Here is a 23,087-nt window from a genome sequence, read left to right on the forward strand (position 1 = left end):
TTTATTGAAATAAAGCGCTTTTCATCTGGTTTAATAACACAAACTTCTGTCCGTTTGAAGTATCGTCTTTCCTGCCCTGTTTTCATTGTTTGGTTTATCATTTCCAACATACTCTCAGTTCTAAAAACTTGAAGTTACTGAAGACACCAGTGAGCCAGTGAGAAGTTTAAAAATTTATTAGTAATGAGCCAACAAGATTAAACACTTTCATCAATCTACAACCAAGACTTCATCAGAATCTAAAAATTCAACAAACTCTACATATTTAAATAGTAAAAAAAAAAAAAAAAAATCACATGACCACCACATCAGTTGACAGAAGCAAATTTGTTAACCCTATATTATCAAGTACAAAAGAAGGCAGTTACTAGAACATAAGTTGCAGGGTTTACACTTTGTATGATTTTAAACACAGTATACTACTGATTGAAGTACATTCATTAACACCAGAACACCAGGGGCACACAAGCATTCAACCTTAGTTGCCACATCATTTATCTGTATTCAATAAGATCTTCCCATAGCCATCCCCTCATATTCTGGGGTACAAACCCCAATCCAAAAAATAAAAAAAGAATGATCAAGGTGTGCTTCCACATGCTTGTATAAAGAGTTTTTAACATTCTTATCCCGTATATCTAGATTGTGCTCATAAATACATGCTTTAAATTTCCGTTTGGCTTTCTCACATAAAAACACAAACATTGAACACACTTTGCCATATAATAAACCTACTGAATTACAAGTGCAGTGGAATGAACTAATCAACTTGTGGGTCCCTAACACTAGTGTGTTACCCTCAAAAATAAATTTGCATTGGTTACAGAGTCCACACTTGTAGGTTCCCCACCTCTTGGCTGAATTTGGAGCCAGTTTTTCACTGCCTTCCAACAGTTTTTTCAAGTTCTTCCCTGTCCTTTATACTATACATGGTCTATCACCAAACATCTCAAAATCTTTCCCATAACAAAAATATATTTTCCAGTTCTTAGATAGTATGCTACCAACTGAATCACTGTCCACAGTGTAAGTTATGACAAATGCCTTGCCATAATTTTTAGTATTGTTACCTGTAGCGTGTCTGTCATTAACATTCTCCATAATCAGAGTAGTGGAACCCCTAAAAAGAGGTAGGGAATGGTGTCTTCTAACCTTTTAGTACTAACCTCACTACGAATACTAACAATTGGTTGCAATGGATACCCTCTTGCCTGAAACATGTCAAGACGTTACTTTCTTGCTCAAACATATTGTCATCAGAAATCATTTTAGCCAGACAAATAAATTGTCCCTTTACCACCACTTTCTTAACATGCCAAGGGTGGCAACTTGTATAATGCAAGAGGGAATTTGAATAGTGGGGTTTCCTGTAAATGTTAGTAGTAAGCCTCTTCTTAACATGATCATTTGCTATTAGCCCATCTAGGTAACTATTGCTTTCAGTGCTGTAGGAATAAGTAAATTTCAAAAATGTGGTAGTGGAATTCAAATAGTTTATCAAGTCAATTGCTGCTTCTTCATTTATTTCCCCTGCTAAAAAATGTCATCCAAAAATCTGGCATTGACTTTAATGCCTGTATTTTTGGGTTACTCAGTATATACTGTTTTTCCCACTGCACCATGATTATACTAAGATACAGGCGCAAGCTGCCCCATTGCTACACCCTTTTTCTGCTTAAAATACTGTCCTTCACTATAAAAGTTGTAGTCTAAACTTATTTCCATCAATGTGACTAAAACTTCAATTTCATTAAAATAATATGTTCTTAAATCCACTAGAAATTCCCTAAACCATTCAAGACCCTGTTGGTGGGGAATAAAATTAAACTAACAACATCTACTGTTACAAAACCATGCTTTTGAATATCTAACTCCCCTAAGTTTTCTCAAAAAGTCCCAAGAGTCCTTACAGAGGTGGTGGTATCTTGATAAACAATTTTTAAGCTTCAAATCCACATATTTTGCCATGGCATGTACCTTAGAAGTACTGGCGTTAACAATTGGCCTTATAGGAGGAGCCCTCAAATCTTTATGAAGCTTTGGAATGCCAAATATGGTTGGCACTATGGGATATTTCACTTTAAGGAAACTCTATTTGCCCTTGGCCAAACATGTTTTGCAAGAAAAAATCTATTTTCTTGTATGCTACATGAATATAATTTTATATAGTTTCTTCATACATATCATCATCCCCTGTTAAAAATGTTACGTTTTTGTGATATAAAAATGAGACCACAATAAATCATTTCAAAACTTTTCTCACCTTTAATGTGATATATGACCTGCACAATTCAACTGAAAAACAAGCAAATCTGTTAGGGTAAAAAAGTAAAAAACGCACAATATACTGGTTGCATAAGTGTGCACACCCTTAAACTAAAACTAATACTTTGTTTTGTGTGCACACCCTTAAACTATTACTTTGTTGAAGCACGTTTTGATTTAATTACAGCATTCAGTCTTCTTGGGTACACACCTGCCATCAATTTAAGAGACTCTGATTAACCCCAAATAAAGTTCAGCTGTCCTAGTAGGATTTTCCTGACATTTACTCAGGTACCTACTACAGCAGAAGCCGTGGTTCGCAGAGAGCTTACAAAACAGAGGGATCACTTTTTGTTAGACAAACTTTTGTATTTCTTCCTTAGCATGTACTTCATCACAAAATGATTTTGTTCCTCCAGGGAGAAAATATTTTCATGATAGCTGCGGTTTGAATCTCACACCTGCTTCTCAACATTCCCAGAATAGTGGGATAAATTTACTCCTCTTCTGCTTGATGTACAATGAGTAGTCATTCTCCAGAACCACTCTGCTGTCTCCCACTTTTAATATTTTGTGTTTCTGCCAAAGTTTTGTCAGAATCAACTTCTTCTGTTGGTAAGATTACATCTTTACTATTAAAGGTCTAGGTTGTTTTCTCATAGCCATGTTCGGAGCATGCACATGATGTACCCTTTCAGTTAACAATTCCTGTTGTGGAATACCAGTTCAGCTGCTTATTTGTGCTTTCGTAAAATTAATAGTTTGTTTCTTCCACTTTCTTGGGTACGGCAGAAAATCTAAGGTTTGTCCTATGTGCTCTGTCCTCTTAATTCTATTATTTTTGAAACATCTGTGCTGTCTTATATTCGCCAGCCTTTTCTTCATTTTGGCCTCTGAGTTTTGCAGATGTTCTTCATGTTTCACTGTTGCAGTCATCACATTTGGGTCATCTGCCTGCAGGTAGCAATCAGCCGGCCCGAATACCAGAGTCTTTGGATTTCTGCATCGGATGCTGTCGCTTCTTCCATGACGTCAGGGATATAAAACATGCAGCTGATGCCATTACATCAGTCTTTCTTGCCGTGCGGTGCCCGAAGTAGAAGCAGTTCGCAAGTGCCGGTCGGCCAACTCCTGAAATTTTCATTTTCGAGTTTCAGACCTGAAGTCTTCAAAAAGATAAGTACCCTGTTGGGATCCTTTTTTCTTGTTCTAACCCATGTCAGAAAAAATTAACAATTGTCTTGCCTGTGGAAAGCAAATACTTCATAGAGATTTTCATTCTTACTGCGTCACCTGTTTAGGCCCAGACCACGACGTCCCTCGCTGTCAGTTTTGTACCTTGTTCAACGCCAGAGCTATTAGTCATCTGGCTATTTTTGCAGCTAAATACTTTAATTCTCGATCTCCATACTCCGAAATTGGTTCGTTAAGCCATATGACTACCGATCTTCTGAAAAAACGTAAGGATAAAGACAGAGACAGACAGCATAGGTCCAAAACTGCAGACGACGCTTCCGTTAAGCTAGTCGCCAATCCATCGGTACTCAGTGAGGCGCTTTCACAGCCCCTGATACCAGCTACTACAGATTCGCAGGCCTCTGCTGAGACCCATTCGGAGTCCGGTATGCCACACGATGCTTCTTCGACTATGGAACCTGCGGTTGTCTCTACCTTTGATGGGTCCGGAGCTGCTGTGCAGGCACCGGCTTTTGAGGGTGTGTTCAGGCCTACCGACTTTCATAGTAAACTGACGACTTTATTTCAAGCTAGAAATACCGAATTCCTCAGGCCTAAAGCTCGCACTATGTCTAGAAAACTGATGACCAAACCGCATACTCAGGCCCATATGCCTCAAAAACAAATAATTAGAATGGCTGAAGACCTTATTACCTTAATTAGGGGAAGCTGGCCTTCCCCCTCTAAGAGACCTAGAACTGATTTTCTTTGATTCTTCTGATCAGGAATCTGATATCTCTGTTCCTTCTGACTACCAGGATTTACCCTTATCTACTTATGAGGATTCAGATGCAGAGGATTTCATTTTTTTTGCTTCCCCTCCAGAAGATTTTTCTTTTGGTGAAACCTTGCATACCCTTAGGGAGCATTTCCACTGGGAAAGCCAGGACTATTTTGAGTCCAAATAGAGACTTAGGGAATTTTTACTCCTGCCTCAACACAGGCCTCTAGCTATGTTTGAGTTGATATACTCCATCAGTGTATTTGTTTATTTTAGTCAGGTCTGTGTGAAGTTGCCTTATACTTTCCTCTAGGTTACTGGAAGTCGTATCTTTAGCTTGCACTGCTTTCTGCTGAGCAACTTTTCCCAGTCAATGTTTTTTGTCAGCTTTTATAGCTGATTTTCCTTCAGGACCTCTGTATTTTTTTTCCCTGGCATCCAGGCAGTGCTAACCTACTAGCCAGTTATTGAAATCTGCCCAGAAGTCTAGGTTCACTGTCTTTGCTGAATTTCTGTTTTCACAGTGGGAGAGACAGAATTAAGCTGTTACTCGGTGTGCAACCATCTTGGAAGTTCACTGACTGTCTTGTGGTTTTGACAGTCAGCCACTTATCGCAGCTACCTCCCACCCCTAGCTGACTATCTGTCATCTTGGCCAGAAGCTGAGCTCAGGCTACGGATAGATTATGAATTAGCTCCCTTCCCTTTTTACTCAGTAACCAGCATTTTTTTTCTAATGCTACCTCATGAGTACAGGCATCAAAAGTATTTACATTTCACTTACTTGATGATTTTGCAAAGTGAAATTGAAATTTTCTTCCATTATAGAAAAAATGCATTTTAATCCGTTATGAGAAGGAACTGTTTGACAGAATGGTTGAAGTAGCAGCATGTTTTATGCTGCATAGTCATTGTACTGAGGCCTTTTTAATGTAACTTAGCTGATTTTTAGTACCCCCCCCCCAAAATTTTTTTAGCATACTCATCAAAAACATTGCATCATACATTAAACTATGCTAACGTAATCAGTTTTTTCTGAAATTGTAATTTAATAAGGAGACTGTGGACCTCCATTCTAAGGTAGAATTTGCAGCAAGAGTGCCAGCATTCAGAGGGTAGCTTCCTGTGGATAGAATACTGAAAACATGTGGGCTTTTAATATTGTACATCAGTAATGTTCTAGGTAATTATTAGTGAAATGTAACTTAAGCTGCTAAGTTTAGCAGATACCAATCGTTTTTATCCCAGTCTTTTAGATTTTTCTTCATGACCCACTCACGAGCAATGGTAATATCATTGCTAGTTCTGCATGAACAGGTTATTTTCTGGTTATTGCTTGTGAAACCTTTTCAGAACAGAGTTGAGTGACAGCAGTTGCATACTTCTGTAGACAGCAGATTGAAAATATGGAACAAAATGTGTTACATTTTCCATTTATTGAATGTCCTGTAGAAAATTATTAATTCAATAATACAAGTGCTTGTTTGAATAAGAAGGGGGTGGTGTAGTTTGAATTGAGCCCATAGATTCAAATGATATGTATTGTTGAAGAATGAGATTTGGGGGGGTGTATCTGCACTAGGATGACCATTGTTGGGAGAGTTGATGATTGGCCCGGTTTTTATTAAACAGAGTGAGTGAGAGATAACAGTTTTAATACAGAGGTCTAATGTGTGGACTGGACATCTGCCATCATTAATGCAGTGGATCATTGATACTGGAATGTTAGGTAGCCTTCCACAGTCTTTGTAATAGACTATGGCTATTAGAGGGAGATGTAAAGCTGCTATGGATCAAAAAGGACCATTTCTGTATTTCAGGTATTGACAAGAACAGATTAGTGGCCTACCAGTCTCACCAGAAGATTGGGCATTTTTCCTCCTGTGTGGTATGGTAAAAGCATATGGGTGGGAATTCCAAAAGATGGACAGGGCAGATATTATTTACTGCAAAGCTGCAACTGCAGTTTACAAACAGTGATTTTATTTGGGGGAGTGACTGCTGGGGATTAGGTGCTGCTGATGTTAATAAGGGTGATCACTGATGCTGGAAGATTGAGAACTCCAACTAGTGTTATTGAAAAAGTGACCAGTGTGGTGGAATGTTTCATTTGTCAGATGAACAGTATTTTTTTAAGTATTAAAAAGCAATTGTACTTGTAGTTGGCAAATTTATTGAGGATTTCTTTAATTTGGTAGCAACTGATTGACTTGTTGATGTCACAAGATGGTTGCTGATACTGAGGTTAGCCACAGCTCAGTGTAATTTTAAGTGTGATTAATGCTGATTATATTTCTGGAGATGTGGTCACTGCTGAGGCAGTAAGGCCACTTTAATCCACCAGTGGAGTGGAGCACTCTCATTCTTTATCTTGATTGCTGGTATTAAACCAGAATGTTGTTGATTTTCACTATGCATATGTACATTTAAGACAAGCGGAATGTGCTCCACTCACTGTGGCAGCACTGGTCAGATGGACTGCTGTTTCAAAAAGACTGTTGCTTGAGCAGGCCATGTAGAGTGTAAAAGATAGGCAGTGTACAATATGTCATAGTACAATAGGAAACTGTTAACATGAAATTCCCATTTGCCTGTTCTGATGAATATTTTGAGACGTGTTTATTTACTTTTGCGACTTTGTATAATTGTACATATTACTAACCATACATCTTTGGTACCCTTAAAGTCACTTTGCTTTCTTTCTGTCTCTAGGTATCCACTGGATGTTACACGACGAAGAATGCAATTGTCAGCTATTCTCCCTGATTTTGAAAAGTGTCAGTAAGTATCCCATAGTACATTGTCCTGAAGGAGGCTGACTAATCCATCCTCAGGCACAGTTAACATTTCTTAAATTTTATCAATTTTTATTTATTTATTTAATAGTACTGCAACATTGTTCGAACAGTACTTAACATTTTAGTCTGTTAAAATTAATGAAGATACTACCAAAGAAGGTGGACACAAAATTAATTAATGTTGACCTCATCTGCAAAAAAAGCATAAAACAGTTTATTTTATTGAGAATTTCATTTCTGTTTTGATTAAGATTGTGTATAGCTGGAGACAAAAAAAAACAGAACTGAGCAATTTGTTTCCTCCTAGTTTTAGTTTACTCTCCATGGTTGTGTCCCCTGCCGTTGCTCTAATTTTTGTGTAAAGTAAGTATAATGGGATGGGTTGTGGACTCGTTTGACCTCTGACATAGCAATGTTGTTAAGTGTACTGACTAGTGGTAAGTGCCTTCAAGACCTAGACTTTAAAATGTTCATGTTTAACAAACATTGGTGAATATATTTAGAACAAAGAAAATAGAAGGGTGCTTTAAGCAAAGAAGCCGTTCAGCATTAAAATGTTTGAGAAGTATTATGTGTATATCGGTATTCATTTCATAGTACTTTTTATGAATAAACAATGAGGGATATTCAGAAATAGTGCTTAGCAAAGTGTTGCTTAAAGTGATTGTGATACAATCAAGATTTGTAAATCATTCATATTTCAGGGAATTGGGCTAATGTGGCTAGCTAGTCACCTCCAATAACTCTCTAACTACATTAACCCCATTCACTGAAATTAAGAAAGATTAGAAAAGAAAAAGGAAGCCACCCTATAGTGTTCAGGCATCATTTACCCATTTTCTTTTCAAGCTAAACAAACAAACAAAATAGTAGTAGGGTCATGCGAATGCAAAAAAGAAAATATAGCATGACAGAGTCCACAAAACGGATGATTTATTTATACTAAAAAATGGGCAAAATATGAAAAATCAGTTTTCAGTTGCTGTTTGTCATGCATTCATCTTTAAGAACAAAACAAAATAATAAATCACATCTCATAAAATGAAAACAAGGTAGATAAATAAACTATGTGGGTGTCTGGAGCTAACATATGATCTGATGCTGTCATTTTCTTTCATTCCTCAGCTATTGTTGGGTTTGATTCCAACCCTCAGATCCGACTCTGCTGCTTTTTCCAGCTCATGGGACACAAACTCTCATGCTTCTCCCTTACCCATAATGCCACAGTCTAACATACTTAAGATCTCATTTGCCACCATTAGCTTATGGATGTGGTCACACTGTGTGCTCTCGAGCTTATTGAAAAATTATATACTGCCTAATGTTGGTTACTTGTTTCTGCTTGCATTTACATGCATGCATACCATAGTATATTTAACTATTTATTGTGGCCAGCTAGTCTTATTACTGTATTGTACTAAGTACTATAAATACACTGAGACAAACGGCTTCAGTTAGTACTACTATACTATTACATTTTCCTTTTGGTTCTGCAAGCATGCAACACAGATGCTGTCAGCTCTCCATGGCAAATTCCCAAAGCTTGTTTATACACACTGATATTTATACCAAAAAGTCTGATATTTTTTCCCAGTCTGATGTATTACAATCTTCCTTTGTATAACACTTTTCTTTGTTTTTTAATTTATAATTTGTCCTTGATTCTTTCAAGTTCGGTGGTCCAAGGAAACTCGGTTATCTGAAATGTGGTGTTCCAGCACTATCTGAAACTTGATGTTTCAACTTTATCTTGCTTGATGTTAATCTCTTTACTTTGTTGATGTACTTCCAGCTGCCATCTGCACAGTTATTTTTACAGACTTTGTTTCTCAATAACATACTCCTTTACATGGATGCCAATATCTAATTAAGCTATGCCAGCACACTTACTACTTCCTATTTTTCAGCATTTTATACTATTCCTAAATTAACCCTTTATATTTCATATCATTCTTGCAGCTTTTTATTCAAGCTAATAATCATGCTAGCAACAGTTTTGAAAAGACAGTGAATGCTATTATTCTTTCACTTACTGATGTTTTTCTGTGAGTTGTGGCTTATATTTGTACAACTACATAGTATCACAACACTAGCCTACATCACATCCATCCAAACTAACATACCACTAGACAACACTACATTCCATATAACACTTCCATGCTTACAAAAACACACACAGACTTTTGTATCAGTGCTACAATATTTAATGATAGCACAGTATTACATGTATGTAAGTCCCACATACCAAGATGCAACACTAGAAAAAAGTCACCTAGATCCAATAAAGAAGTCACAGACATAATCAAACACCTACTAGCATTCACAAAGAGACTACTTATCTTAGGCGACATACACATAAACCCAGGTCCACTCAATACCCAACTTATTCCCAAACAAATGTCAGACCTATTAATTCTTAACATCAACTCAGGAAGCATAGCTAATAAACTACCTGACCTGCATGCATTTATAACCCACTACACTCCTGACATACTGACCATTACAGAGACATGGCAAAAACCCAATACCCAAAATGAAGAAATCCTCCCATCAGGACATAGTATCCTAAGATTACATAGAGCAGGTAAAAAAGGAGGTGGAGTAGCAATTCTCTTTAAAAACACACTAAACCTCCAACTTCTAACAAACCCCTCTACCTAAATTTAATAATGCCGAAACCCTTGGTTTAGTTCTATGCATCAACAAAACAAAAACAAAAAAAACAATATTCTCTGCTGCTACATCCCGCCAGGAACCAACTCTCCCATAATGGAGGAAATCTTACAGTGGTGTAGAGAGAATCTCCCATAAGAAACTATTCTGCTAGGTGACCTAAATACTAACTGGTTAGCCTGCAATTCCAATTGCCCATCTAACCACATAAATCACTATGGGTTCTCTCAACTCATTGAAGAACCCACCAGAGTAGATAAATCGCAAAAACAATCCATACTCGATTAGACACTGGTGAACTGCTCCAAACAAAACTACCAGACAGCCAGATCTACCAGATAGTCTTAGTGACCACCTCCCCACATTCCTGTTACGTAAACGCACTAGCTTGTCCAAGCCCATAGTTCATAGGCAAATCCAACATGACCGCAACCTAAATCCTCAGGATCTTAACTCAGTTCTAAAACAATGCAACTGGGAACCTCTACAAACCCTTGGACTAGACCAGGCAGTCAACTACTTAAACAGTATTGCCCCAACCAAGAAGGTCAGAGTAAAAACTAACTATGCACCATGACTAAGTAGGAACACTAGAGCCCTATTAAGTCCAGAGATAAGGCCTGAAAAATCTGGAAGAGGGAAAACACCACCCTATCCAAACAAAACTACCAGCAGTGTAGGAATCAGGCCAGAAAACAAACCATCCAAACAAACCTACCAGCAAGGTAGGAATCAGGCCAAAAAACAAAACAAACTTGACAAACAGAACTACGTCCTTGGTGCCCAAAGTAAACAATCAAGAAACTCACCAACTCTTTACTAAAACCAGGCAAAACTACTACTCCAACTCTCAACTCCACCGATAATGACATGGACATAGGCTCTCAATTTAACCACCATTTCACAGACTCCATTCTAGCCTTATCCAGCCAATTATCCAAAAATAACCCTTCATATACGCCAACCAAATGTCCAAACATTCCCCTCCTAACTTTCTCCCCTATTCCTACCTTGACAATTAAGAAATTCCTTCTAAAATTAAAACCTATCACCCTTGCAGCTGATAATTTACCTGCTAACTTCCTAAAAATGGCCGCTGAGTCCATATCCTTCCCTGTTTCCACCCTCATTAACCGCTCCATACAAGGTTCCTATATCCCTCAACTGTGGAAAGTTTCATATATCATTCCTCTTCATAAAGGCGGAAATTCTTATGACTTCTCAAATTACTATCCAATCGTCATTCTATTCTATCTCCCCTTTCTAAACTACCAGAGAAATGTATTCACTTTCAAGTCATAAAATTCCTGCAGACATATAAATTTCTGTCCACCACACAAAATGGTTTCCGGCCACATCAGAGCACAACTGCTGCTCTTCTCTCCTTTACTAACATAGTTAGCCATCACAGAAATAATAATAACTTTACATCTGCCATATTCTTGGATCTCTCCAAAGCATTCAACATGGTCTCACACACCATACTCTAGCCTCTCCCTATCCTTTGCCCATCTACTGTTGCCTGGTTCAAGAATTATCTGACAGGCAGCAGTCTGTCTAATGGCAAGGTATACTTTCCCCTCAACTTCCATAGGTGTACCACAAGGCTCAATACTAGGCCCACTTCTCTTTTCACAAGCAATTTACATACCTCAACCCAACAGGCCTCACTTATACAGTGTGCAGATGATTCCACTCTAATCTGCTCAGCCCCTTCCCTCTCCTCCCTTCAACAACTCACCCAGGAATCCTTTAGCGCTGTGGAAAAGTGGATTACTAATATCCAACTCATCCTAAACCCCAATGAGACTAAATTGTTATTTACCACCAACAAATTAAAAACTACTCTTCTTTCCTTTACCATCACTTCCAGAAATGGCACTACTATTTCTCCTTCAACTCACACCAAACTCCTTGGCATCGAAATTGACAAAAACCTTCACTTCAATGTCCATAATATCCCAAACTATCGAAAAGGTTCACAAAAAATGGGTACAATCTACAGACACAAAAACTTCCTCTCAGATCAAGCTTGAATCACCATAGCACAAACTCACTTATTGTCCACACTAAAGTATGCAGCACCTATTCTTACCTATATCAGAAAAATAGACACGGATAAACTTGACTCATGCTATAATAAGATTGCCAAGTTTGCTAAGAACTCCACCTTCAGAACACACCACTGTATATCTCTTGGGGACCTACAATGATTAGAATTTCTGCAACGTCTCAGTCACCACCAGCTCATCATTGCTTACAACATTATAAAATATCCTGATAAAACCCCATCACTAGGGCAACTACTTACTCAATACACAGCAAATCGCCCCCTCCGCTCTAATGATAAATCACTCCTCTGTATCTCTAGAGCTAACAATACCACATGAAAAGCACTATTCTCCCACACAGTTGCTAGAAACTGGAATACCCTGCCCCGTTTGTTGATTGTTAGCTCCTCTACCTCACATTTCAAAAACACTCTAAAAATCACACGTAATGAATACCTGGTTATTACCATGTATTACATAAAAAAATGAATGTTTCCTACCTTTCACTCCCTACTGACCAGGAAGGCTTTTCTATTAATGTGATGCTCTACAGTACTAAAACTCTAACAGTTGATCTAATAGCTAGTAAGTAGCTCATTTTACCATGCTCACTGCTGAGTTGTATTCTGTCTCTATTTATATTCCAGTTTGAAAATGTTAATAATGTTGTTTAAATGTATCTTGTCTGTCTTAAAATTCCTACATGTAAACATCTATTACTATTCATCACTGTGTTCCTTTTCCAGGAACCAGAGAAGAGGGAAAATCTGGCACAAGAAATCTCAGGGTTCTTTCCGTAACGCACGTCGTGGGGATTCCCCCAGAGGCACGGGGGTTACAATGGTGGGAAGCACCCTTTTAGGGGTAGAGGGTGTCCCCGAAACCAAGACTCCAGAGATTCCTTCTCTGGGCGGTCTTATCAACGCTCTTGAAGCATTGCCTGAATGCTTTCCTGTGGAAGCAGTCAGGGCTAGTTTTTTTTTGCACCAAACTGCCTGGCGCAATCGATGGGCATAGAGAATAATCTCCAGAAGCTACTACATCCCTCTAACCTCCTGTCCAAAGCCTACAAAAAACCTTCCAGATGTTCCACCCAATCAAAGGGAAGAAGCGGCTTCAGAGATAACATAGCCGTGTCAAAAAAAGAGTCACCCAACCAGTCCCTCCAGACCAATGTGGATCCGGGTTTTACTCAAGATTCTTTTAGTGCCAGAAAAGACCGGGGACTGGAGACCCACCCTGGATCTCAGCCACTTAAACAAGTCAGTTGTGCAAACCAAGTTCTGTATGGTCACTATTCAATCCAGTCTCCCTTTTTAAGGGAGGATGTTTGGATGTGCTCGATAGACCTCCAGGATGCGTATTACCACATCAAAATGGACAAATGCTCCAGGAGTCTCCTTCACTTCTGGCTAGGAGCCAATCATTACCAGTTCCGAGCTCTGCCATTCGGTCTCTCGACAGCCCCCAGAGTGTTCATGAAATGTTTAGCAGTGGTGACAGCTCATCTGAGACTTCAAGGATACCAGGTGTTTCCATATTTGGACGATTAACTCCTCTCTGCCCCCACGAAGCGTCTTCTGACTATGGCCCTCCGATACACCCTTTCACTAACAGAGTCCCTGGGAATCACTGTACACTGGGAGAAATCCAACTTAGAACCTGCCCAACAGCTGGAATTTCTAGGGGCAGTTTTCGATACTCGATCATGTCTGGTAGCTCTCCCAGCTCACAGGCTTCAAAGGTTAAGATTGCAAGTGCGTGTGATACTCTCTCAAAAAAAGGTGTCAGCAAGGGAAGTTCTCTAGGCTCTGGGGTCGATGGCTGCACCCATTCCAATAGTTCCTCTGGCAAGGTTACACATGAGACTGTTAACAAAGGCTCCTATTGTCCCAGTGGTTTGCAAATCTTCACCCCCTAAACTCGCAGGTGCTCATTACCAACTCTTGCAAGCAAGATCTCCTTTGGTGGATGAGGCTAGATGCAGAACTTTGGTGTTGCCCCTTTCAGCCCCCTCAACCCAATGCCACTGTGACCACGGAAGCTTCCCTGATAGGGTGGGGGGGGGGGGCATTTTCAGGGAAAGACAGACGGTCCAAGGCATATGGTCGTGCTTAGAGACCAACCTGCATATCAGTGTTCTGGAGTTAAGAGTGGTGCTGTTAGCATTGCAGGCTTTACATCCACTTCTTCCCCTTGGAATGATTGCAGTTCAGTCAGACAATATGTCAGTAGTCTGGTATATCAACAAACAAGGAGGAACTAAATCCTACCTCCTGTGTCGAGAGGCCATGAGAATTTGACACTGGGCAATAGCTTCCGTCCACTTTCTAATAGCAACGCACATCCCAGGGAATTCCAACGTGATTCCAGACAGGTTGATTAGATGCATTCTCCTTCCAGTGGTCTCTCAATCCCAAAGTGACGGCAAACATTTTGCAGCCGATGGGGCCAGCCCTGCTGTGACTTCTTCACCTCCCCTATGAACAACAAATGCAGCAGCTACTTTGCCCTCTTTCCCCCCAGAGGGCGAGTCCCTGAGAGATGCTCTGATTCATGATTGTCCCACGGGTCTCCTCTACTCCTATCTTCCCAATTCCCTTGATACTTGTATTCTTAAAGAAAGCTACTCTGTTTAGATGCAAGGTGATCCTCATTGCCACATTCTGGCCTCAAGTGTGGTTCCCCTTCCTCCGGCCTCATCTGTTTCAGCCTCCATGGATCCTGGACACTCATCCAGACTTGATTTCTCACCCCCAGTGGTTGACTCACCCAAATCTGTCCAGTCTCAAGCTGATGGCTTGGTTTCTCCACTTCCATTAGTCGCCAGGCAGGAAGCCTCTTCCTCACCTGTTCGTGATATTATTCTGGCCACCCATAAACCATCCACATGAAAACTTTATAGAGATAAATGGAAAAGGTTTTCTCTATGGTCTAAAGAACAGATGCTAGATCCCTTCTCAGCTCCGATCTCTGTCATCCTTCAATACCTATCTGAGTTCTTTGAAAACGGAGCATCAACCTCTACCATACAAGCCCATTTAGCAGCAATTTCCAATTTCCATAACAGATTAGAGGGCACTCCACTTATGTCCATTCGCCTATGCAAAGCCTTTCTCAAAGGAGTGTTTCACAGCAGACCTCCAATTGGCATCCCTTAGAGATGTGGAATCTGTGCGTAGTACTGCAGTCACGGTCTCAGCCCCCTTTGAGCCTGCTGCAAAATGTGATCTCAAATTTCCCTCATGGAAATCTCTCTTTTTGGTAGCTGTCACTTCAGCTAGATGGATCTCAGAATTACAGGCCTTATGCATCAAGAGACCATACCTAATATTTCATAAAGAAAGAGTATCTTTATGTACTAATCCATCTCTTCTCCCCAAAGTGGTTTCTGATTTTTCTGTGAACTAATCCATTGAGCTCCCGGTGTTTTTCCCGAACTATTCGAATAAAGGAGAATACTGCCTACACTCCTTGGATGTGCGTAGGCATCTATATTTTTACCTAGACAGGACTAAATCTATCCACAAGACAGACCAACTTCTCATTTCCTTCTCTGGTCCAGGAATGGGATATGCTGTTTCAAAAGTCACTTTATTAAAGTGGCTCAGAGATTGTATTTCCTTTTCATATTCATGTGCAAACAAGCCTGGACCTCACAATATCAAAGCACATTCAACTAGAGCTATAGCAACCTCTGTAGCCTTTCACTCCAGAGCCTCTATGGACGACATTTGCGCAGCAGCCATTTGGGCTAAACCACATACTTTCATCAAACATTACAAGTTGGATATGGTCTCCAGGGGAAGAGTGGCCTTTATCTCAATGGTGCTCAGGAATGTTCTTCCATAAGGGCCACCCAGGTTTCTCGGGTAGCTTGGGATTCTGTCCCATCAGTGACGAATGGAAAGAAGATTAATAACATCAGATAAAGATACTATGTCTTACTGTAACGTTCCATCTGTGTGATCTTCTTCCATTCATCACACCCCACCCTCCATCCCCCACCAAACGCTCTTGGTTAATCTCATGGGTCCTTGTGGTGTGTCATGGTTTTTGCATAGAAATGGCCACTGCTTTATTTCTATATGTCTTATGCAAACTCGATCTGAGGTAACAAGGAGAAGGGCATTGTGGATAGCAGCTTAGCTCAAGAGTCTTTTTTGTGTACGCGAGCTTGGTATTAGGCCGACACGGTTCTGAGGGGCTCAGAACCAACCCATCAGTGATGAATGGAAGAAGATCAGCAACACAGATGGAGCAATATGGTAAGATGTAACTTATTTATTTATTTTTTTTTTGCTGTTGCAATCAGCATATTGTTAAGCCAATACTTCTTATGAGTAATAGGATGTACAAATTAATTAGTAGAATTAATATATCCACAGGGTTTACATTTGCTGCAAACAATGCAAACAAAGGTGCACTTCCTAGAGATCATGGTCTTAAGTATTTCATTGTTCTGATGACAGAGCAACCTTTTCAAATGATAACAGTGGGGTTCTAATATTAGATGCTCAACGTCTCTGCCCTTTTTCTCCCTGTTTATTGTCCCTGCTATGAATAAACAACAACACAGCATTTGAAATATTTTAAATTGACTGTTTCTCTCCACTAGAACAGTACCTTACTGTACTGTGGTGGTTTCACGTTCAAAAAACTTTTATTCCACCCTGAAAAAGTCTCCAATTCACTGATGTCAAGGCCAATGAATACAGGTAGTTTTCCTGGCCAATTCCCTCCCCAAACCTGACATCACCATGACCGTCCTAAAAAATCCACCCATGCTGTGATGTCAGAGCTCATTGGTCCTTCCCCTACCCATACAGAAAGTAAAGGCTAGAACAAGGAAAACGGTACATGAGTCAAGTCTCCTGCTGTGAGCTGTCCATCACAGCAGGTACCAGCTCAAAATACCCTTAACACTTTGACAGCTAGGGAAGTTAGCTGTGAAGGGGGATGGGAGATGAGTCAAAGTAGTATAATTCAGGCTTCACAAAAAAAAAAAACAAAAAAAAAAAACTATAGCTTAGCCATTCTAAAAAGAAGCAGCAGTAAAAATCACATTGAAAATCTGTTCTGTGATATTTGGACTTTGTTTCAAGTATTCATTGAATGGCATGAAATGTTACTTAAAACTAACTGACTGAAAAACAGCAGTGTATGCATGTAAAATCAATGTAGCGACAGGAGCTTTAGGAAGAAAAAGGCCTGCATGATGCAGTTTTTTGCAGACAAGCACTGTATTGTGCGATACTTAGAGGCAGACTAAACAATCAGAATTACTTCAAGATGCTAGACCCCAAGTGGTCAGACTCAGAAATTACGTATAAAAATATTTAAAAACCTTTAAATAGTCCCAGAGTGGTGCTAAAATGTAGGAAACACCAAACTATGATGAAATAAACATTTTTTTTGAGTCTGTGGGTGCGGTTCTCCTTTAAGTTCTTTCCTGAATCAGAAGCTGGGTGTTTCTCCTACAGTGTGCCTCAAACTTTAATCTGCAGTTAAAATAGACCAGTTTTCCTTGTCTCATATACGAGGTACAGCTGAACTATATGTGAGGAAACATCTAACCGGTTGGTCTCATTTATTTTGTCCATGATTATTGTCTATTTTATTGGTACCCATTCTATCAGAGAAGAGGGGTTGCCCTCTGGTATTTCTTAATCCTTGTGTCCCTATACTGTACAGTTGAATGTCCTTGTTCCTAGATTGCAAACTCTGCAAAGGGCATCATTGTTTGCAGCAAATGTAAAGCCTGAAGATATATTAATTCTACTAGTGAATTTGTACATCTAGGTACTCATAAGAAGTATTGGCTTAACATGTATGCTGACTGCAGCCGTAAAAATGTGATTTACGTTGACACTTGTTGGTGCTGCACTGGATTTAATATTGGGAAAACCAGTAGACCTTTTAAACAGAGTATTCTTCAACACTTAAATGACATTAAAAATGGAGTTCCAAATAATGCACTTTCACAACATATTAAGCTACAATCTGGCCACAAATTTTTGTTTATGGTACTGCGAGTTGTTTCAGAGGATCTGAGAGGAGGCGACATGTGAAACAAAATGGAGGTGGAAGAAATCAGATTTGATTGCGGACATGTCAGCTGACTGCCTGCCTGGACTGAATAGAATGATTCCATTTAAGCCGATCTTGAAAAGGCAGCTGATAAGATGAGTTAAGATTGTTTGGATATGAGGAAATTACATGAAACAGTTAAGGTGGATCTTAAGGAGGCGGTGACCTTCAGAATAATTTTGATAGGCCATTCGTTACAAATATCAAGGAAATAGTAATGTTGTATTTTAGGATCTGATGAAGGCCAGAAGGCTGAAAGCACTCATCTGTTCCTATGGACTGTCTTATTGTTAAGTTTTAAACATTTATTTTACTTAGTTTGCTTATAATAAATTGCTTTCCGTGGTGCTTTAGTCTGCTCTCTTGTTTTGTAAGTCCATAGTGACCACAGAGACCTCCCAGATTTGGGGGGGGGGGGCATTTCCTGGGGAAGACTGTCCAAGGCACATGGTCCCCCGAAGAGGCGAGCATATGCATATCAGTGTCCGAGAAATCAGAGATGTCCTCCTAGCATTGTAGGCCTTTCAAGACATTCTCCCCAGTGAGACTATTGTGATCCAAAGAGACAATATTTCAGTGGTCTGGTTCATCAACAGACAAGGGGGGACCAAATCTTACCCCCTTTGTCAAGAAGCTCTGTGTGTTTGTGGCAATGGGTGACTTCTTCCAATTGATTTCTGATGGCAACACACATTCTGTCATTGCAGACAAGTTAAGCAGGTCAATTCTAACGCCACACAAGTGGACCCTCAATGTGAAGGTTGTAAAAAGGATTTTCTATCTGTGGGGACAGCCATATTGCATCTCTTTGCTTCTCTCCCTCAACAATAAGTGCAGCAGATTCTTTGCCTAATCCCTCCACTGGGGGAGTCACCAAGGGACACTCTACTTCATGATTGGTCTCAGTTATGCCTAGCCCCCATTATCTCTAATCCCCAAATTTCTTCAGAAAGTGTCTCAGTCGGAAAGCACCATTATCCTCATTGCCCCTTACTGGGCTCATCAGATTTGTTTCCCCTTTCTTTGGCTTCATCTCCTTTGTCCTCCATGGATTTTGGATCCAACTCCAGACCTACTGTCTCACTCAACAGACATGATTCATCTGGACACTCAAGGCCTAAAACTGACTGCATGGTTTTTCCAATTCTGTTGATTGTTAGGCAGACCAGGCTCTCCTGTCCATTACATTTTTTTTATCATACCACAAAGCTTCCATTAGGAAACTTTACAAAAGTAAATGAAAAAGATTTGTAATCTGGGCACAGCAGAAGAACTTGGATCCCTTTTCAGCAACGGTTCCTAAAGTTATTGAATTTTTAGCTACTGTTTTTAACAAAGGTGCTAGCTCTTCTTCTGTGAAAGTACAACTAACTGATGTTTCCAGTTTTCATATAGGAGTAAATAACTCATCTTTAGCATCTTCCAGACTTTGTAAAGCTTTTCTAAAGGGAACTTTCCTACTTAGACCCCCATTAAAAGATCCCACTCCTCCTTGAGATTTGAACATTGATTTGGAAATTTTAACACAGTCTTTGTTTGAACCATCAGCTAAGTATGCTCTAAAATTTTTTGACCTGGAAAGCTATCACTGTAGTGCCCATTACCTCTGCCAGAAGAGTATCAGCATTACAGGCTACAACATCAAAACCTTCATATTTGATTTTTCATATGGAAAAAGTATACTTACGGGGTCCCGATTAAATCAGCAAATGCTGTTTAACTGACCCTTTTTAATAGAAATGGCGAAATCACGAAAGCACGGAACAGTGATCCCCCCCCCCCCCCCCAGGGATAAAAATCACTGGGCCATTTTCAGGACTTTGCCATTTTCTTCACTGAGGTGCTATCTCAGAGTTGGTATAGTTAAGAAGGGGGGATGTGGTGAAGCCCCCCACTTTATTTTGTGTTTGGGATTTTTTTTTTTTTTAATGGAGCAGTGATTTTTTTTTTTTTCTCTGGGAAAAAAAAATCGCTGTTCCATGTGTTCGGCATTTTGCTGTTTCGACATTTTAGAGTCGATTATACAGAGTTCGCTATTTTAAGTTTTTGCTGTTATAATATAGACCCTACTTATGGACAAATCCTTCCTTTCTTCATAAGGTGGTGTCAGAATCAAACTATCAACGTCCAGTCTTCTTTACAAATTTCTCAAATAAAAGAGAGTATATGTTACACCTTTTGGATGTTCACAGACAAGTACAGTTTTATCTGCATAGATCCAAAAATTTCAGGAAGTCAGACCAATTGTTTGCCTCCTGTTCAGAATCAAAATTAGGCAAAACAGTTTCTAAAGAAAATTTAGCCAAATGGTTAACTGACTGTATTAGCTTTGTTTACGAAAAATTGGGTTTGTCTAACAAAACAACCAAAAGCACATTCCACCAGGTCTATGGCAACTTCTTCAGCTTTTTTATCTAAATATTAATTGGATATTTGTTCAGCCGCAACTGGGGCTAATCCTCATACCTTTATTGCTCATTGCAAATTAGATCTGGTATCTAGGGGAAGAGCGGCTTTTGGCTCAACAGTACTCTGCATTATCCTTCCTTAGAGAGTCATCCCAGGATTTAGGTAGCTGGGGACTCTGACCCAATAGCTGAGGAGTGAATGAAAATGACATCAGATAAAAAAAAGTTATGTACTCACCATAACATTCCATCTGTGTTGTTCATTTTCATTCATCCTCTACTTCTCCTCTATCCAACCCCCTCTTTTTTCATTTTCGGAAGGATCAAAAGATGCTGGAGGAATTACTGTTCCTTTGAGTCCCCAGATTCTGTTGTTTTTACCATTTCCTACTGCTTTGGAGGTTTCAGGGGCAGCAAACAAGATCTGTGGTATGTTAGATGACTAGGTCATTATGGGTAAGGGAAGAACCCAGCAGTTGAGGAAGAATGAAAATGGATAACACAGATGGAACGTTATTGTGAGCACATAACTTTACCCCCCCCAACACACACACACACACACTTTTTTGTTAATGCCTTGTTGCTATATGGCAAGGGAATGCATTTTGACTCATTGTGTTGCTACTTGTTACAATAACTATTCCTTACTGTGCAGTATACCAGACCTTATCACTGCAGGATAGGGATTTAAGTTTTGTAACAACTTGGAAACCATAAGTTAGTTTTTCATTTTGGTAGATGTGGTTTATTATTATTATTACTATTATTGTTGTTATTATTGTTATGGTGATGACTTTTTTGGAATTATTTAACGTGGTTGGAAACAGCAAATACAAAATATAGGCAATAGATTTTTTCATATTTGCCCTTTTTCATAAAAGTAGAGTGTATGTAGGTAGGCAGCTGCTTGCGCAACTGTTATATTCACATTATGCTACCACTGTATTATTCATAGAAGCTTGGTTAGAAATAAAAAAATGACGTGTTACCGTTTCTTTATCTACAAAAAGATGAATATTTGTATAAATATAACACTGGTCACAGATATTTCCATGCTAAACAACTTTTACACTCAAAGCATTCCAATGTTTTATTTTATTGCAGAATTATTCAGTGTGTGTTAAAAATGAAAAAAAATATATATTTTTTCTATTGTCAAACTGTATGCATATATGTATGTATCTAAATATGTATCTGTAATGGTTGTACAGTTAAAAAAAAAAAATATATATATATATATATATATAATCTATATATATATATATATATATATATATATATATATATATATATATATATATATATATATATGGGTGTGTGTGTGTGTGGATAGCTTATATACACAAACACACATATAGATACATAGATTAGATATGCATTTGTGTACATACATGTGTCATACATATACGCACATACATACATACATATATATATATATATATATATATATATGTATGTATATATATATGTATACACACACACACGTGTACGCATATACACACACTTGTTTATACACACACGCATATATAGATATATTTGCGAGCGCGCACACATTATATATATTTATATATATATATATATATATACATATACATACACACACACACACACACACGCGCGCACACACACACACATATATATATATATATATATATATATATATATATATATCACTTAGATGAAACCCCTTTCACCGAGATGAAAACACAGACAGCAACAAAACAATGCTGTCCCAGAAAACAGACTGTTCACTCCATGTAAGTAATCACTCAGCCATCCTGTTGAACTTTGCCCCTTAGCCCCACGATTGTGAAATCTCGGAACTGGTATATTTAGTTAGGGGGATGGCAAAGTCCCCTACATGGGACGGTTTGTTTTTCTGTCGTTTACGTGTTTGTTTTGGATGGCCGAGCAGTTACTTACCTGGAGTGTACAGTTGGTGTTCTGAGACCTCGGTGTTTTGCTGCTGACTGTGTTTTTGTCTCAGTGAAACGGGTTTTGGGTAAGTGGCACTTTGATGTAAAGTAGACCCATGTATATATATATATATATATATATATATATATATATATATTTATATATATATATATATATGTGTGTGTGTATCATCTTAATATGCAAAGCTACAAGGCATCTATCCCTCTTTTAGAGCGAGAGAGAGATGCCGTGTAGCTTAGCATGGCAGATCTCACCAAATGATGAAATATAAATAACCCAACAGTTTATAAATTTGAATGTAAATAATGACAAAAGAACTGCTGTAGTGAATTTGTTGTAAATCAAGCTCTGTTATTTTAAGTAGGAATGTTTCGTTACTATAGTGGGTATGTGTTTTTAAGAGCATTGAGAAACTGCTGTATTGGCTAGACCAGGTTTACTTAATGAAATTGTCAAAGCTGTTAAAAATAATTTAGAAAAGCCCCTGTAGAGTGCTGCCCTTCTTGGAATGGAGACCAAAGGAAACCCTTGCAGATGACATTAAGAAGAAGTTGGAGATAATTCCTATTATGGAATCCAGAAGAGAGTGCTACTGAGAGGGTCAGAGGGAGAAAGATCAAAACGCAACTGAAGGGGCTCTGTTTATGGTACATGTTGTGAAATTTAAGCTGTAAGACATTTTATTTTGGGGAAAAGTATGCATTTTTACATTTTTGTATAATAAACTATGCCAGCACTGTTGTTTCCTTGGTCTTTAATGTTCCATATTTGCAGACTGCAGCAGCTATTTTTGGCACTCTTGTCATAAAAAAGTCCTAAGACTGTGTCTTTCACTTACAAAATAAAGGAAACACCCGTCTGAAATAAGCTTTCACAACATGAGAGAGTCCTGTGGTGTGTGCTGCAT

General features: G+C 38.9%; 1 protein-coding gene across 2 annotated transcripts in view; it reads left to right on the plus strand.

Moving 5' to 3' along the window:
• Window positions 1–23,087, plus strand: part of SLC25A16 (solute carrier family 25 member 16) — a 1,052,007-nt gene that overhangs the window by 905,903 nt on the left and 123,017 nt on the right. For both annotated transcript variants that reach the window (XM_044055779.1, XM_044055780.1), the window contains one exon: window positions 6,935–7,003. In XM_044055779.1, the coding sequence (XP_043911714.1) occupies window positions 6,935–7,003 (69 nt within the window). The remainder of the gene's footprint in view (window positions 1–6,934; window positions 7,004–23,087) is intronic.

This window comes from Protopterus annectens, chromosome 14.part0 (assembly GCF_019279795.1).
Source record: "Protopterus annectens isolate FY-2018-M chromosome 14.part0, PAN1.0, whole genome shotgun sequence".
In the NCBI taxonomy this organism is placed as follows: Eukaryota; Metazoa; Chordata; order Ceratodontiformes; family Protopteridae; genus Protopterus; species Protopterus annectens.